General features: G+C 45.9%; 1 protein-coding gene across 2 annotated transcripts in view; it reads right to left on the bottom strand.

The window, feature by feature from the left end:
* The window catches only part of RXRG (retinoid X receptor gamma), a 98281-nt gene that overhangs the window by 22649 nt on the left and 57061 nt on the right, over nucleotides 1–18571 (bottom strand). For both annotated transcript variants that reach the window (XR_010917057.1, XM_067532495.1), the window contains exons 2-4: nucleotides 15839–16098; nucleotides 5211–5355; nucleotides 4373–4552 (exon numbers count right to left, since the gene is read on the bottom strand). Coding sequence is in view for 1 of the 2 variants with exons in the window: in XM_067532495.1 (XP_067388596.1) it covers nucleotides 4373–4552; nucleotides 5211–5355; nucleotides 15839–16098 (585 nt within the window). In the remaining variant the exon portion in view is untranslated. The remainder of the gene's footprint in view (nucleotides 1–4372; nucleotides 4553–5210; nucleotides 5356–15838; nucleotides 16099–18571) is intronic.

The following is an 18571-nucleotide window of genomic DNA, read 5'->3' on the forward strand; positions in this document are numbered from 1 at the left end:
CATCTTGCACTTCCACCCAGTGCCCCAGCACCATTATTCCAGCACCCCTTGGAGCCCAGGGGCAGCTTCCTCCTAGCTCCATTTCCGGAGAAGAGAAGGGAGGGCTGGCTCAGCACCCACAGGAAGGGGGTGTGGCACCTCTTGAAGGGGAGCAGCAATGGCTGCGCTGCCCCTGCAGCCCTGGGAGAGGCTGACATTCAACCTAGCTGCACCTCCCTGCACTGGGCTGGCCTGAGATGCAGCTACCCGATCCCACGCAGAGGCACCCTCTGTTCTGCCGCTCACCTCACTGCCCCCGCTGCCAGCCCGCTTCTCTCAATAACTCTGCTCCATTCAGCCAGGTGATTCCCTCACTCACCTCCCAGATGGCCTGGTTGGGGCGCACCGTGTCCCACTGACTCAGCACCCTGCAGTCAGATTTCTGCTTCACGCCTTTCCCCTTGCCTATTGGAGCTGGTCTTGGCATAATTAATTCCCTGCCTAATTATCTGATTAACTTCCCTCATAATTAATTTGTTGCTTAATTGATCAGACACTGCATTAGTGAAGCTCTCCCTAGGTGCATAATTGCTTCTGCATAATTGATTTGCAGCCTGCTTGATTGATATTAAGCCATGATTTCTCTATCTGAGCAATTGATGCTGAGTCATGGGGGCGATAAGCCAATCTGATCAATGTCCACAGTGCCTCTTAGTCACACCTTCTGCTCATTTCTCCCACCCCTCCTTCCCAGCCTCCCTCCCTGCTTTACTTCTCCCATTGGCTCTATCTCTCTGTCTCATTCCCCTTCCTCACCACTCCACACCCAACCTCCACTCCCTCCTTCATCTCCAGTGTCACCTGATACATCCCCACCCATTTCCACCTCTCACACACTTTCCCAGCACCATCTCTGCCCCTCTGGCACCTGCCTTGACAACCTCACCTGCCTCTCCCTCCATCCTTCCTGTCCCCTCTGGATTGCTCACTCCATCTCAGATGAGATCACAGTCATCCATGAGCTTTTCATCTCCTGTTCATCAGTACTCTTTGAGCCCTTACAGCCATGGTCTCCGACTGTGACCCTTCCTTCTCTTCTTCTCTCACACCCAAGTTGTCCCCCATGACAATAGTATACTTCTCCTCTCCCAAACATGCTATACTAACCTCTTCCCACTCCTCCTCATCTGACCACCACCCTGTTGGACTCTTTTTCCCCACTGTGACACTATCATAGTCACTACTTTCACAAAATTATGATAAATCTTGTACAAAGCATGCCTTGTGAAGGATCATTTGAAAAGCCATCATCTGCCAAATAGTACTGTCCTGTTGAAACGTACGTATCAACACTGGAGATGGAGTTATGAGATTTTGCTATGTGCTTGCTACTGAAACATGTTGTCATTCTGGGTGACGCCCATAAACCAGCACATTGGCCCCAGCCAGATGTTCTGAGGACCATTATATATTTAAACAACCATCCTCCAGCAGCGGGGAAGAGACCAATACAAACTTTACACTGAATAGCAAGACAGTTGGAAGCTCACGTACTCCATGGAGCTGCCTGACCCCCAGGACTCAGCAAGGGCTTTTCCAGTAAGAAAGGTCAGGATATAAATAGAGGGGAACAAAAGCCACCTCTCTCCTCCCCTGCTCGACACCTGGAAGCAAGATAGTCTGGAAGACAAAGATAAGCCTCCTTAAACCTGGGGGGAAGGGATGGTCGTAACTAGAAAGCTTTCTAGTTAGCATGAACTGTGAACTGAATACTGCCTGCAACGTCCGCTAGGGTGAGAAAAACTGTTTGATTCAAATCTTGTTTAGCTTGATGATTAGGATTTAGAATGCTTGTTTACTTTTTATTTCTTACGTAACCCACCCTGACCTTTATGTCTACCATGTAAAATCACATAAAATCTATCTTCCTCTAGTTAATAAACTTGTTTTCATATTTCATCTAAATGACTGAGTTTTAATTGAAGTGTTTAGGGAATCTCAGCTCCAGTTAACAAGGGCTGGTGCGTATCCATTTTCTTTGATAAAATGACAGACCTATGAGTTTGCACTATCCAAGGGGGTCTTGAGCAGTGTAAAAGGCACATTTCTGGGGGTAAGGCTGGGGGGATTTGTGGGTGTCTCCCTGCATACAGTCCATGAGTGGCTAAGAGTATTCATGTAACTTTGCTGGGTGTGCCTTCACCTGCTAATGGCTGTGTAAGAACCAAGCTCGGAGAGGCTGCTTTTTACCAGCAGAGCAGTGTGAAAGGTATCCTGAGCTAGAGAGTTCAGATGGCAAAGCGATTCCACAATCCAGATTGTACCCCGGGCACAGTGGCACAGGGTGCAACAAACAGAGTGAAATTTACAGGCTTTTGTTCTGAGTGAAATTGGCACTTCATACACTGGTGTAGTGATTTTAAGTGTGGTGCCTGAAATCTGTCAGGAAAAAGTTGCATTTTGTTGTTTTCTGTTTTGGTTATTTCAGGAAAGGGAAATAGGAACAGAAAAGCATAAAGGTGAGTGAAGGCAGTGAAGCAATTGCAAAGTCAGAGCTGTACCAATTACAGGTAGCAGAAAAAGAGAAAGAACACGAGTGTCTGTTGAAAATAAAGGAACTGGTGATAAAGAAGAAAGAGGCACAAGTGGCCAGAGAAGAAGCTGCACATAGAAGGGCCATGGAACTAAACGAAATGGAAATTAGGAGCAAGCCGAGGAGACAGCACATCAGAGGGCCCTGGAACTGAAGCAAATGAAAGTCGTCGTACAAGCCGAGGAAGCGGAAGCCCAGAAACTAGCCCTGGAGGAAAAGGAAAGAGAGCGGAAACACCAGTTGGAGCTGTTAGATAAACGGAAAGATTCCGGTGCCATCAATGATTCCCATCATGCCAAGGATCCACAACTGGGTCCAGTTGTATCCTGCATACAAAGAAACAGACTGTATCGAGGAATATCTTACTCCATTTGAGAGGCTGTGTGAAGTGTGTGAAATTCCTGATGACAAGAAGGTCCCCACCCTAATTGTAAAATTGACTAGTAAAGCTTGAGATGTATTTAATGACATGCCAGCTCAGGATGCTTTAATGTACTCAAAATGTAAAGAAACTGTTTTGAGAAGGTTTCAAATTACTCCTGAGATGTATAGGAAAAAATTAGAAGTCTTAAAAGGAATGCTGGCAGGAGTAATGGTGAACATGTATGTAGAATGAATGACTTGGTAAGAGAGAGAGAGTTAAGGGAGCACAGCAATTCTACACTCCATACTATACCCCGGGGGATGTCACCCCCACCGCCAGTTCTTTCTCACCACTTTGCTCTTCCCGCTTTTTCCCCACAATCTCTTGCCAACTTCCTCAATGTCCGCACCCTCCATGATGATGTCCCATCTGACCCCTTAGCCTCCTGCTTCCTCACCATGTGACCTTCCACGCTGGATCATCTTCCCTCCTCACTAAAATGGCCATTCCTGACCTTGGCTTCATTGAACACCACTCCCTCCCTCTCTGATAATGAGATCCAGAGCTGGAGCACAAGAGGGACATCAGGAAAGTCACAGGGCGCTGGATCCTGAAGTAATGATGCCAGCATGGTGTGTGACAGAAAAGGCTTTGCAGAGTCTCATTACCAGCAAGCTGGATTCTACATTTAGAGCAGCCTAAGGGCTGATATGACATAGGCCTCTGAGAAATGGCTGGATCCCGCAGAGACAGTGCAACTTACATGGCGTGTGCTCAGTGCCTGAAGGATGTGAGTAGTCTTGCTACAGCTCCCACTATGTGGGCTTAGGTCCAGATCCTCAAAGGTATTTAGGCACTTAACTCCCAAGGGATGGCCCCACAGGAGTTAGGCACCTAAACCTTGTTCAAGATCTAGGCTTTAGACCTTTAGCTCAAGCTGCAGAGACTCCTGTTTTAGCTCTAATGTTCCCTGGTAACGACTAAGCTGCTGGTTGTTGCAGACACACACCAGGGGAGGAAACTTCAATGATGGGCTTCCCCTGTGTGTGGGTCTGCTGAAGGGAATCCCTCGGAGCACGAAGCTGTGATGAACCCCATTATAGATTTGAGATGCTCGCAGGAGGCCACCATCTATGAGAATCAGAACCAGACAAGGGCTGCTCGGCAGTGGAGCTGTATGAAAGGATACTCCGCCTAGACACGAGACTGTTTGGAGTAGATCCAGGACCCGCAGCTCCTGTGCTTTGGTTGCCTGAATAGCTAGGGGCTGAGGAAAGGGTGCGTTCTCACACCGTATATAATGCTCTACTGAAAAGCCACCTGCAGTTGTCTGGAACTCCACAAGCTCTGGAGGGTAACAAGGAGTCCACATCCTCTTCCCACTGTCACCCAGTGTGTGTATTCATGCACCCACCCAGGGATATATTAGTGCGTACCTTCTCTCTTCATACCCATCGCCAGGCACTTCTGATAGCGGCAGTACTGACAGCGGTTGCGCTGGCGCTTGTCTATTAGACAGTCTTTGTTATCCCGGCACGTATAGATAAGGTCCTTTCTGATTGTCCTCTTGAAGAATCCTTTGCAGCCTTCACAGCTGTACACCCCATAGTGCTTCCCTAAGAACACGAGGAGAAGTCACTGATTAATGTACTGTCTTTTCCCCTTAGTCACCGATGGCCTTTAAATAAGACCTATGGGGGAGGCTCTGGTGATTCAGTTTTGGAGCCTTAGACCTGACTTGGATTGCCAGGAGAAATGCTTTTTGCTGGTCTCAGCCTCGCCCCCACTTGTGCGTATCACACAGTTCAGAAGCAGGCAGTGTTCAGCATACTTAGCTAGGCCAAGAGAGACCCTGGATTGGAACAGTCGGGCTACTGCAGGTGACAGCGGAGGTGCAGTAGTACAAACTGTACAGAGCCTCATACTGAAATAACAGCAGTGCTGCAGGCACGACTGAAATGGTCTGGCATACTACAGGTCAAGACTGAGGTGCGCTAGGGGCCCAGAACAAGAACAGCAGAGTGTGCATAGGATTCAGTAGTGAAGTGCATTGGTAGAACGACCATGCTACAGGTCAGGAGTGAGGGGCATCGACAGAGCTGTGGGAAGGAAATTTGCAAAATAAAACCTGTAGCATTATTTGTGGCATCGGTATTTTCTAGCAGGATTCCTCAGCAAACCTTTTTAGTGTTGCTTCCTACGTAAAGTATCGCTTCACAGCAAAGGGACAGCTCACTTTGCTTGAAGCTGCTCCAGTGACTAGGAATCATGTACCTGATGATCTGTCCCCGCAGATTGCACAGATGTGTTTGGCCAGGGATCCTGGGCTTGTGGCCGAATAATTCACGTTTCCAATCCCTGGGAGGCCTGGCAGGGGCTTAATGTCTTCAGAGCTGCTGACATTGTTCATGACATTGAGCTAGGGGAAAAAAAGGAATTTACAAAAGACAAGCCTGCTTTATCGTTATTTAGAATTCATATTGCAGTAGTGGCCAAAGATCTAAACATTGTCCTAGGGCTGTCCAGACACATAGAATCATAGAAGATGAGGGTTGGAAGGGACCTCAGGAGGTCATTTAGTCCAACCCCCCTGCTCAAAGCAGGACCAACCCCAACTAAATCATCCCAGCCAGGACTTTGTCAAGGACATATTTTCGGTTAGCGCTGGTTGACATGTTTTCCTGCAAAAGTGCTCTCATTACAAAATGGTCTTTTTTACAAAAAATAGGTTTCAAAGAATCATACAAAGTTGCCCCTACTGTTGCAATGTTTCATGAAAAGTTTCTTGATTATTTTATTAGAGGTGTGTGGAGGACAATTCCATTTGGCGGCAGTTTTCAAGGTTTCGAAATGTAGTTTGATCCGCATCAGGAACGAAAACAAAACCTTTGGGATATTTTCAATTCAGGAGAGTTTTTTGGGTCTAGGGCTCTGACCACAGCACAGCACAGCTGCGTGGTTAGGGACCATGGCTGGGGGAGATCAAGCCACTGCTCTGCCTGATTCACAGCTGAGATCTGCATCCTGGATCACTCTGGCTCAGACATCTGGACCTGAGCTGCCCAGATCCCAGTCACTGGGCTATAGAGGGAGACTCTGTCTTTCCACTCAGAAGTGACCAGACCCATTAAAGATCCCTGGACCCAAAACACCTTCCAGAGGAGAACTTAGTGAAAACAAATACATCTCGAGGGAATGTTTTCAGCTTCAAGGTAACAGCATATTTCAACCAAATGAAATTTTGTCAAAAATGTTCCTGCCGGTTCTACTTTTATTGACCTGTAACGCCAACCCCCCTCCACACATACACAGGGATCAACCCTGGGACCTCTACAGCTTAAGGCATAAGCTTCTACTGCATGAGCTAGAAGATGCAGCTCTCCTAGCTGAGGCTGTAGCAGGCTCATCATTCGCCATGGGGCCTAGCCCCCACTAGAGGGGGACAGAGCACCATTCCATGCAAGCCAGGGTTACCGACCTTTTTAATTAAAAAAAAAATTCAATCAGGTTTTTGATAAACAAATTTCATTAACCATTTTAATACCATTTTCTCATAAAAAATTGAAATAATATTTGATAAAAAAGTTATCAGTTTTTTAAAAATTGAAACATGGCTCCATTTTGAATAATGCTGAAGAAAAAAATCTTTGAATTTTTTCATAAAATTAGTTCTTCAATTTTTAACCCACTCTAGTCTGTGCCTTGAAGAAATAGAAGCAAAAACACGTGCACACACGCACACACCACCTCATTAAGAAATTAACAATATAGGGCTTGATCTTGTCAATTTTGCACCATCTGCGACGTGGTGGGGTGTCTGGGGTCTCGCAGTCAGCTTCCAGTGGAGGAGAAATTGACAAATGGAATTCGGGCATAGTCTAAGTGTAACTTGCTTTATTTACGCATATACACCAGTCCTGGAACAGAGGTGGCAATGGATAACTCCAAAGTCTGGGAGTCTTTGGAGCCATGGTTTTGGTGTGGTCCATTAGAGAGCTGAATGTCCATTTGCAAAATTTAGCTCCAAATTCAAATACCCCTAGAATGTTTGGACACTTGGTTGGATTTATGGCAGTGTCCAGCTTTGCTTTCTATTTCAGTCATGGTTTTCAGTTCCTGTGAGGTTTGTTATTGTAGAGCTGCTTTTAACTCTAGAGCTGCTGAAACCAACTTTTCTTCTTTTAGAGGCAATGCTTTGAACTATCTATTTGGACAAAAAGAGAAAATCATACTGGACAGAGGATGGGAGTGGGAGTGCAAGATGCAAAAACACAAAACCAAAGTTGATTTTCTATGGTTAGATCTAGGTCCTGTTTTGTCTGACTGCTCCTCTTGTTTTGGTGCAGGTGAGTTTGAAAGATCTTTTCTAACCTGCCCAGTCATAGCTCTGTCATGCTGAGAACATGGGCACATGACCACCAGTTTACACCCTTCAGTGGCTGGGCAGACTTTAAATCCAGGAATGAATGAAGGCTAAAGCTCTGGCATGTGTTCTATCACTTGTCGCATCGCTGTGTCCCATCACTGTGCCCGAACTGGTGGCTCCTCTTCAGCTTGCAGAAGCAGCTGCAGCGATGAGCCAGCCAGCAGCAGGGACAGGGGATACGGAGCGGCCTGGCCCAAGTCACCTAGGGGCCGTGGACCCCTCATGAGGTAGGCGGAGATGCAGGACCCCCTGGAAGGGAGAAGCGGGGGCTTAACTTCCGCTCACCACCAGGGCAGGCGGGGCCAGGTCAGGGTGGACTCTAGGGGCTTCGGGGCGTTGTTGCCGGCCAGCGGCAGGGACAGGGGGCAGGGAGGGGCCCCGGACAGTGCACCTAGGGACTGTGGATCCCTCATGGGGTAGGCGGGGCTGCAGGACCCCCTGGAAGTGAGAAGCAGGGGCTTAACTCCTGCTCCCCACCATGCTAGGTGGGGTCAGGCCAGCATGAAGTCCAGGGGATACACCCCCCATCTGGTTGGTCGTCTGAGACAAATGTGTCAAAACATCCATAGCCTCAGTATCCATGAGCCCCAAACACGGGCGGACAGCACAGATGTGTACGCTCCAAACATCGACCCCCCTCCTCTTGCAACATCTGCAGGACTTGTTCAGAGACACAGGTGTCTCTCGCCTCCTAGCGGGGCTTTACAAAGAGGGCTCGGTGCAGCTGCGGCTCCCTTTGGAGTGCAATGCCTGCTGTGTCTATAGATCTTTCCTTTGTGCAGGTCAGAGTGCACATTCAATGCAGGATTCAATAAGGAAAATAACAAGCTTCCACAGGAGTAGATCAGCATGTGTGCAGGCTCCAGGCAAGCATGAAGATGTGAGTGATAATCTGGCATACCAGACGCAGGGGAATTTCCCTGTTTCCAACATTACACATATAACAGTAGCACAGATACAGTTCTGTAGCAGGAATTTAAATCCCCACTCTCAGTGCATTTTAACAATTAGGGAACTGGCTAAGTGTTTGCCACTGTAAGCTTGAAGTGCTAATTGCTTAGCAATGAAGAGTTTTACCCATCAGACAATTAGAAGATTAACTGCTCAATGGCTGGCAGAGTTCCAGTCCAAAATGATGGCAAGTCATGAATAAATGCCTTTTCCATGAAAGTTCTCCTCTGCCTGTGTAGATCTGCATAAGTATGGAAAGCTTTGGCTTTCTCAGATAACCCCTGGGCTGAGAAAAAGGTGGCTGAAGATTCAAGAAACAACTGTCATCATAGTCCAAAATCAGCTGTGGTTTTGGATGCCTGAATTTCAAGGTCAGAAGGGACTGTTAAAACAGTCTTCTAATCTGACCTTCTGTATAACACCGGCCAGAGAATTTCACCCAGTGATACCTACGTCAAACCCATAACTTCGGGTTGAGCTAGTCTCTCTCTCTTGGAAAGACCTCCAATGCTGAGTGTGAATCCACCACATCCCCAAGTAAGTTGTTCCAGTCAGAACCACGTGGCACTTTTACCATCATCCAGTGTCCAAATTCTCAGGAAAAGTTCTCCTGCAAATGTATTTTAACCACACAAATTTATCAGATAAATTGCGTCCTCCCATGCAACGTTAGTGACGGGAGGAAAACAGGGCTTATAAAGAAGGTCCGGCAACATGTCTAGCTATGCCCCTGATGTCATGTGAGTTCTTGCAAGTGCTCATATTGCTAGAGGAGGCTTCCATACACCTGACTCTCAGCACCAAAACTGCACCTGGCACAGCTAATTAAAGTACCCACACTACATAATGACAATTAGACCAAGAGAAGAAGAACGGTCTGGGCCTGTGGTCACATAGCATCCCTTTTGTCTCCTCAACACATGCCACCCTCAGCCCACAGCCGGTCTACATTTTTGCATCAAAAAAGTAATTTTGAAGAAAAATGGCACTTTGGGTTTGTTGGGGAAAAAATGAAATATTTTACCCAAAAATTTGAATTTCAAAAATGGAATATTTTTACCAAAAACTGAAACTTTTTACCAACACCATTATCAAGCCCCACATTTTTTTTTACCAGTTTCCCAAAATTGCTTGAAAAATCTACTTTATTTTCCATGAAAATTTTCAAAGAAAATGAACATTTTTCGGTTTTCTCAAAAAATTTTTCAGTTCCCATTGAAAAAAAATCAAAAATAATTTCTGCCCCTGTTTTTGAAAACCAGAGTTTTCCAGGGTTTTGGTTTTTCAAAATGAAACACTGAAAAGGAAAGTTTCTTGGGAACATTTCTATGTTGTGAAAAAGTCATTTTTCACTGAAAAAAAAAAAAAGGCTGTTCATGCTCATGAAAAACATGGTCAATTTGGAACCACATCAGCCCGTTGCATGGCAGATGTGCACCTCCCACCCTATAAATGGGGACTGAGATATAATTCTATTGGTGACTGTGAGAATGGACTTAAAATTTTGAACTTCTCGTCAACACTGTCTCAAGCAGTGACAACCTGGTGATACTTTGGCCATCCATTCCACGTCACCGGAGGCAATCAATTAGAATGCCAACCTAAACTTGGTGATCTAACATTGCTGTTTTTAAGCCAGACAAAAGAAGTTGACTGGAAAAAAAATTGACGGAAATTTTCTGACCACCCCTATTTTTAAAAAACATTTTGCCTGACAGAGGCTTCACACCCCCATGAATGGAAGGTAATAAAGCCAAGTGCTTTAAGCCCTAGCCTCATTCAAAAAGCAGAAAGAACAAGGAAAAATTCCAGCGGCCCTCCATCCCTGGGCAGCTTCCTCCCACCGGGATATTGAACAGAGAGGCATTCTTTATGGTTTTAAAGTTATGTGGAGATGGGGGGTCTCACAGTTTTTTCTCTCTTTGGCTGTACTCATATATAACAACAACAGCAACAAAGGCAGGTGAAGGTTTTAGCCATCAATGTCTTTGGAGCTTGGTTCCTGCATGTAAGTGCAATGATGTATGATATTTGGGACAACAGCTTGAACCCAAATCCATTAGCAGCCTGCCTGCTGAATCCCCAAAGTCCAGCTGTCTCATTCCGTTAGAGGGAACGCAAGTGAAGTGTGCTCCTCGGAGTTGCTAACTCGGCATGACAGGTTAGATCTGCTGCCCTGATCAGACAAGCTGCTTCCGGATTTATCCTCAGCTCAGAAGGAAAGGACTCAAACGCCCCTTTTCTTTTTTTTTTTTTTTTTTTTGGTGCAGCAAACTTTGCTAGCAGCTCTGCCTCAGGAAAGTAACAACAGCAATCTTCATCCTGAAATATCGTACCGTACAAATATAACCATTCACCTGTCACTGAAATGCAGCTACATCTGGGGTGCAGGCTGGCAGCTGGTTAAAAACACAAGGCCATACAAGTATTTAGGCCAGGAAGGGCAGAAGACTCTCCTGTTTATTTGAAATTACAGAAGGAATTTAAAAAGGCAGGATGAAATTCTCAGGATGCCCTTTGACCAGGATACTATGGAACAATGTTCACATGGGCTTCCAAAATCAACGTCTGGGGCAGGAGGAAACACACGTTTGGAATGTCCCAGTTCCTACACAACGGTTTCCATACACACTAAGTGTCAACCTTAATCCACACCAGTGTCTTGCTTTCTCCCAGGTCCCTGACGGTGCTGACCCCCCACCCCTCTTCACACACACACAGTCCTACCTCCACTCCCACCTAGATGTCTGATCTTTCATGGCAGTAATTGTCAAAAATGGCTCTCCTGTCCCTTCCAACATGGCAGGCCCTGGGTCACATAGGAATGGGGAGGGGCTGGCATCAGCTGGGCAGACCCAAAGCAGTGTCTAGTCACATTCCCTCATTCCTTAGCAGTAGCTGGATCTAGCTGCAGAACAAGCAGGGATGTGGCATCTTTCCTCAACACTTGCTGTCCTCTGATGCATCATCTGCCTGTCCCTTTTCACACCAACAAACCCCATGGGTGGGGTTTTTCGCCCTACTGCAGGGTAGGTCCAGAAACATCTGTGGGTGCCCCAACCCTTCTGAAAGGCACCATGGGATTTTCAATAACCTCAAGTGAGCAGGACCTTCATTCCACAGCTCAATCCAAAAGGTATAAGGAAACCCTCAGCAGCTTTAAATCAGTGTTGTGGCCACAGGAATGGCACCAAGTTGGCTCATCAGGGTCAAGAATCTGGTCCCAGATGTTTATATTCTAAGACTTGGATGCTATCGTTATAGCACATCTGGTTTTTTTTCTTTTAAAGGAAAATGCAGAAATTTCACAGTTGAATGCCTTTCCGGATGTGACAATTTCCTTTTTATAAAAATTTCAATATTGATAAATTCTTAATATTCCCTTTCCACCCATCTTTTTGCCTTCCCCATCCTCCCACCACTGAACGTAACAGAATGAGCCATGTCCAGGTTTGTTTGTACTGCTCTGCCTTTTCACTGGTCCTCTTGCCACTCTGTCGCTGTTCACAAATTGAGGACGTTTTGAAAAAGTGACCAAGCAACAAAAGGAAAAAAGAACCCCGGATAGAATTCACTCCGCTGCATTCCACAGGGGAAAAGAACACATTTCAAAGTTTTACATTTTGATTAACAATATTTCAAATGAAACTAAAGTCTGGGGGTTGGAAAATGGCCATTTTTATTGAGGGAGGAGGAAAAGTTGGGGTTTGAAATACAAAGATTCCAACTGGCTCATGTTAGAAGCAATTTAAAATTTACTAAACACCAATATTATAATCCAACCTGTCCTTGCATCTCTGCAGTCATGTTCCTTGTACCACCTCCCTTGGGAACTCTTTCTACCACCTGCTTCCTCTCACACTTAGACATTTACCTAATATGCAGCCTAAACTTTAGTGTTAGGCCATTAGCCTCTGACCTTCCAACATGTGAGGATAATTCTCTTCTTCCATTTATGTTACCTTGAAGCTATTTTTACACCATTATCCTACCTGCCCCTGACGCTTCTCTTTTCTGGACTATACAAATATAGCTTCCTCAGTCTTAGCCTCTTGAATCCTTGCATTATTTTACATGCCCTTATTTTTAGGTGCTCCACACGCACAATATTCTAGATGTGGTCCCACCAAGGGTGAGGAGACAGACACAACTGCCCTCCCAATTTTTACATGTGATTCTAGCGTGACCTTATGGCTAGGACACTGGGACTTAGGAGACCTGGGTTCTAATTCTGGCTCTGCCACTGGGTAACCTTGGGCATGTCACTTGAATCGTGGTGTGCCTCAGTTTCCCCATCTGTAAAATGGGGATAATGATACTGCCTTCTTTTGTCAAATGCTTTAAGATCTACTGGTGAAAAATACAGTGCAAGAGCTAGGTATTGTTATACATCAAGGAATGCAATGATGGTTCAGGTAACACTCTGGGATGAAGGTTACAGCTATCATCCTTGTTTCAGAGAGAGGGGAGATGACTACACTAAAATCACACAGTGCATCAGCGGCTCAATCAGGAACGTAACCCAAGAGTTCTGCCTCTCCCCTTGCTCCACTAACAATGTAACAACTTTGCCAGGCCGAAGAGATGGAGCAGCGGTGCCACTGAGTAACTACAGAGCCTGAGAAGTGGCAGCACAGGCGTAGTACTGTAGAAAGTGACCCAGGAAAGGCTGGAGCCAGGGATAAAGAAGTGTACTGCTGAAAGACATCAGCTGTTGTTCCAGCAGAGTTAAACCTTCCCTGTGACGAACTGCGGAATTGTTTGCAGGGTAGGTGTCACAGCTGTGGAAATGGTGGAGGCATAAAAAACTTCAACTGCTTAGCACGTTCCTTCCCCGATGTTTTAGGGAGCCTCAGTGGATGGATTGCTTTGTGCTCAGTTGTCCTCAGACAGGTGTGTCTGAAGGAGGGCAGGCAGCTGCAGTCTCTGTGTGCACAAGAGAGCAGAAGCTGCTAGCGCCACAGGTGCTGCCTCCTGACTATAAGGCCACCAGGTCTGATTCTCCACAGCACTGCTCTAGCACGCTGATGCAATTCCCTCAAGATCAATGGAGTAACAGCAGCGTGTCACTGGGGTATTGCTCGGAGAACGAGGCCCGGTATCTTCAGTGGTGTTAATCTTCATTTCCTCTGATCTGAGCACAGATCCCATCCATAGCTATCGGGGATACATGATGGCTCGGAGCTGTGTGAGGCGTTATTGGTGCTCCTTTGGGATGACGTGCAGAACTCAGCACCTGTGAGTGACATGGCCGTTGCAAACACAAGCTACTAACACGCACCAACCATGCCCAAGTCGTGTCCTCGCTCTTCCCCTCTCACACAGGCCTCAATCCAGCAGAGCACCTATGCACATGCTTAGCCCCACTGAAGTCAATTGAACCAGAGGCAGGGCCAGAACGAGAGAGAAATCAAAGTGTATATCTCAGTGCAAGGCCACTCGTGCTCAACTGTGTCTTTGCTACCGCAGACGTTTTCTGCGCAGAAGCCTCGTAGCAGCTGCTTGCCTTGGAGAATGTGCAATGTGCAGGTATATTTAATGCTCACTTATGTCACTCAGCACCACTTCTCACCCTCCGTGGCACCTGGTTCTCTGGGATTGCTCCTTTGTGGCCTGTCCCTGGTACTGAATATTAACCCCTGGCAAACTCCAGCAAGTCACTTTCAAGTGAATGCTTTATACAAAATACCCTGGGCCTGGTTCTCAGTTACTCTGGTCCTGTCTTTGGGACACAGATGGAGGGTCTCTGAGTCACCTCTGTATGCCTCATATCCCGGAGCCATGCACAGGTTTGATCCCTGGCATAAATTAGAGCTGCCTCAGGGCTGCTGGAATTTACGCTCTGTTTCCCATGTCTCCCTATGGGCCCTGGGAAGCAGAGAATAACCGCAGGGCATTGCACTCCTGCTGCTCAGCCAATCTATCCCCTACGCCAGGGGCCAGGAGAAAAGACTGGTGTGGAGCCCTTAGGCCAGGGAGGTTTCCTGCACTGGGATATTCTCAGGGGGTGTTGACGCTCCCTTTATACTGCCAGAGTGGCCTAAAGGGGCCTTAATGCAACTTGGAATCAAGCCCACTGTTGCTGGTGTCAAGGTCAGTTGGGGAGTCCAACTGCCAGTGGGTACATATCAGTCCACTCCTGAGCTGTCTCAACTGATATCAAAACATCCTCCAAGACAATACAAAATGTCCGAGGCCACATCAGAAAGCATCTCTCTTCATTGCAGCACAGTTACAGGGAGGCCATCAGGGAGCGGAGGCTGGAAATGGACAACTGGTTTTTAAATAATTGGTTTTACACAAACCTTAGTGTGATGACAAACCAGCGACACCGGCAAGCTTCCTGGCTGCCAGTAAGCCTCCCAGCTGTCAGTTTTAGCTGGGGCATTTATTTAACAATGGACTGAACAATTCTAAGCATGTGGTAGGGTACGATTCAGCCAGGGTCAGTTACAGGCACATACATAAAACTGATTGGAAAATTTGGAAAAAAAAATTGCAAAATAAAATTCCAATTGTTTTTATTTGAATTTGAAATTTCTTTGGCAATTTTTCATCAGTGTTGCAAATTTTTAATATTGATGGCAAATTTTTAACATTCAGACACAAACTGAAGCCTCCTTCATCTGGATTTTTCATGTAGGTTTTTATGTATATGGTGTGTGTTTAGCTTTTATATTTGTATTTGTATTGATGTTTTGTGTTTATTTCATCAGAAAGAAAGAAAAAAAAAACCCACATAACTAAATGAAGCAGAAATCCTTCACCAGCAAGAAGGGATGGACTTCACAACCCGTAGGTTTTTTCCAGCTGTTCTTTATTTCCAAACAGCATAACTACAAGTTAGGGCAATGTCACAGATTGGAACTGCATAGCCCTTATGGTCTGGAATTGAATCTGGAATTAACTATCTCTACGTCATATGCAGTAGGTAATGAAATTACAGGTGGACAAAATTTCTCAAACAAATAGTTTATTTGACCAAAATGCAGTTTTGGTCAACCCAAAACTAGTCGCAAATTTGACACAAATAGTTTTGGCCAGCCCCAAAATGGCCAGAGGAGGAAGAGAGCCGGTTCATCTTTTACTTACTTATTCACTCTCTCTCTCACCCACCCACATGACCTATAGCCCAGGGGTTAGTGTGTTGCTATAGCATGTCGACGACCCAGGTTCTCACCCCCTGGTTGGAACAGATCTGCAATAGACTTTCTGATTCACAACGAATTCAGATTTGATTTGACCTGAACAGAATTTTTTTTTCCCCGGTTTTTTGGAACTGCCATCAAATGGAAAAATCAATTATTCACCCAGCTCTAAATTAAATGTAAAAGGGGCTGTCCCTGTCCCCTGTCCATATCAATGGGAGTTATTCAGGAACAATCAGAGGAGAGGCACGCCTCTTTAGGTCAGACCTCTGTAAATGGCTAAACACGCGTAGCTGAAAACGAAGTGTTCAGACTCGGTCATTCATCACTTGAAAAATAATGAGCTACAGCAAAAGGGCAGAGTGGCTGGTACCCACCTGAGGGCTGGTGTGTGCAACAAAATTCATGCCTGGAGCTGAAGACAGGGAAATGGAATGAGATCCAATGGATGAAGTGAGGACTCTGTATGGCGAGCCTAGCGCATTCGCAGGTGACCCTATCGTGTTCATTGGAGATGCAAGAGTCCTTGAAATACTCCCAGGACCCTCAATGTAGCTAGGATGGCCGTCCACTGAATCCCCCGGGGAACAGCTGGATGATGAGCTCACCGATGTAGAGCTGGTGTGAACAGGAGAATCTAAAAGCACAGGAGAAAAGCCTTAGTAATGGGAGGTGGAATGGAAAACAAACCAGTGTGCTGCTCCGTATCAGTCATACTCTGGATCAGGCTGTCTGGCGCGGTTCATGACCATGGGTGCCAACCTCAGGGCAGACTGTTACAAACCAGGCCACAAACCCCAAACTGGCTGTGTGCACTATACCTGGATTTCAAAAACCAAGCATCAAGTGGGAACTCCTCAAGCACTAGAACAGCCATAACATGGAGTCACAGACAGTCCCCTTGGGTACGCCGGTCTATTCCCCCCTCCCCCCCCAGGTAAACCTGCCATTGTGATAGATGGTCCCTTACATCAAGGATCACAATGATATTCAGGTTACTCCCAGTCCCAAAGGACCAGTCACTTACCCCAGGTCAATTGTACCTCAGATCTCACACCAAAGACAATGTTTGTAGCCAATCCTACAGTAAACTAACTAAAGATTTATTAACTAGGAAAAAAAATTAGAGTTATTTGCAAGGTTCAAGCAGGTGAACACACACACACACACACACACGAGTTACAGTCTTAGGTTTCAGAATGTGATGGAAGCTGCTGTAATGCGCAAGCTCTAGACGTTCTTGAGGGCTGACCCAAGCAAAACAGCCAGGGATGCCTTGCTTATGCTTAGAAGTGTTGCCCGCTCCCTGAAGTCCAAGCAGCCCCGGGATTGTTGCTTATATTTAGGAATCTTTGAGTCTCAGAGTCCAAACAGCACAAAGGAAACAATTTTTTTTGAGGGGGATTTTTATCCCCTTCCCCAGCACTCAAGCTGATGGGACAAGGGTTTGTGCAGGTCTCCATTTCATGGGTGTGGGGGTGGGCCATCAACAAATCTTTTGTCCACTGGGGTTGCCTGTTTGATGTCTATGGACCTCCTTTTGCTAGGCAAGAGACGAAGCCTCCTGTGGTAAGCTAGCATTTCACACTCGGTAATGCTTCTCTCCTGACCGGGTGTGGGGTTTGCAGTTTCATAGTAAACACATCTACAGTTGCAGAGCAAACCACTTAAATATGCCGTGGGATACAGATATTATAAGTGAGGATAATGCAGGCAGCAACCCACAAGCATTTCGTGAAGCCCAGAGACCAAACACAAGGCTTGTCAAGCTAACGCCTATTTTAACAATACTAACGCACAGCTGAGACATGCATTTTCAGTAATCAGTGAGGTTTAGAGACCTTGGCGGGAGCTGGCAACTGGTCTGCCAGCATCATACCCATGGCAGTGTGCACAAAAAAGATGGAGTAGCTGAACTAGGTGAGACCATTTTGCTTGGTACTTCATCTGGCCTCCAGCCAGCCCAGCCCAGCCCATTGACCCGTTCAATCTTGCATTTCACCCCACCTCTCCAAGCAGATCTTTGATCCCTCTAGTCAGCGTCTTGCCCCCCGCAGTTCCATGTCAGATCACTGGTATCTCACCTACTGCCATAGATCAGACCATTGAGCCATCTCATCCGTATTTTGCCTCCCGAGGTACTGATTGGGTCATTTGTCCATTTAGTTTGGTACCCAAATGCTCCACTTTCAAGAGATATTGCAGACTATTATTGCAACCCTTTTTTTGCCTATACAATTGGAAGATAAGCTAAGCTAATGAGTGTCAAAAAAGCTGGAACGGAAAACTCACATCAGTTTGCAAATTAGATATCAATATCCTGCTCTCTCTAAATGATTTGGTCCCATCCATTGAATGAATGTGGTACTGATGAAAACTGTTTGGCTGACATCTCAAGCTAAATGAGTGCAATGGAGCCTGGGTAAGATTTAAAGTTACAGTACTCATGGTACCGAGATACACTGAGAGTCGGAAAAGTACCTTCATTTTTTGCATTTGAAACTAGAACAAGGCAGACATGTTCCTCTAAATCCAACTGAACAACACAGAAAACAATGAATAGATCTCTCCATGCTGAATGTTTTTAGTGTGCCAAGTTTGGAAGAGGTTGATTGATTGGAGAGCAGGAGGAAAGAGTTAGATAGCAATCAAAAGCCTGTCTGCTGAGAGGAAAGCGTTTTTACTTGGAAACCATGATGAAACAGGAAATTTTCCTTATAATTTCTCTTCCAGCTGAAGAATCACTATATCCCCCGGTGAGGAGATTAAGGAAAAAACAAGTGAAGTGACTCCCTTAAGGACACATGGGATGTTGGTAGCAGAGCTTGGATGAGAACTCAGAAATCTTGCTTTCAGTGTCGCTTCTCTAACTATTAATCAAGACCAACTCTCTCTGCCTTGAAGGCGTCTGATGTTGTCATTGTAGTTGTATCTTTTGGTATGTGTTTCTTTCCACTAGGAGAATTGATCCAAAAACCAAAAGGAAGAATTGACAAAGATCTTTTTCCTCTCCCTGTGCAGAATTAAATCTGAAATGGGTTGATAGCGGTAGAATCCAGTCCTCTCTGACTCTGACAAATGTCTTTAATGTTATTCAGGAAGCTGACCTT

Source organism: Emydura macquarii, unplaced genomic scaffold (assembly GCF_026122565.2).
Source record: "Emydura macquarii macquarii isolate MOO-44397 ecotype Brisbane River unplaced genomic scaffold, CSIRO-AGI_Emac_v2 contig_3287, whole genome shotgun sequence".
Classification (NCBI taxonomy): Eukaryota; Metazoa; Chordata; order Testudines; family Chelidae; genus Emydura; species Emydura macquarii.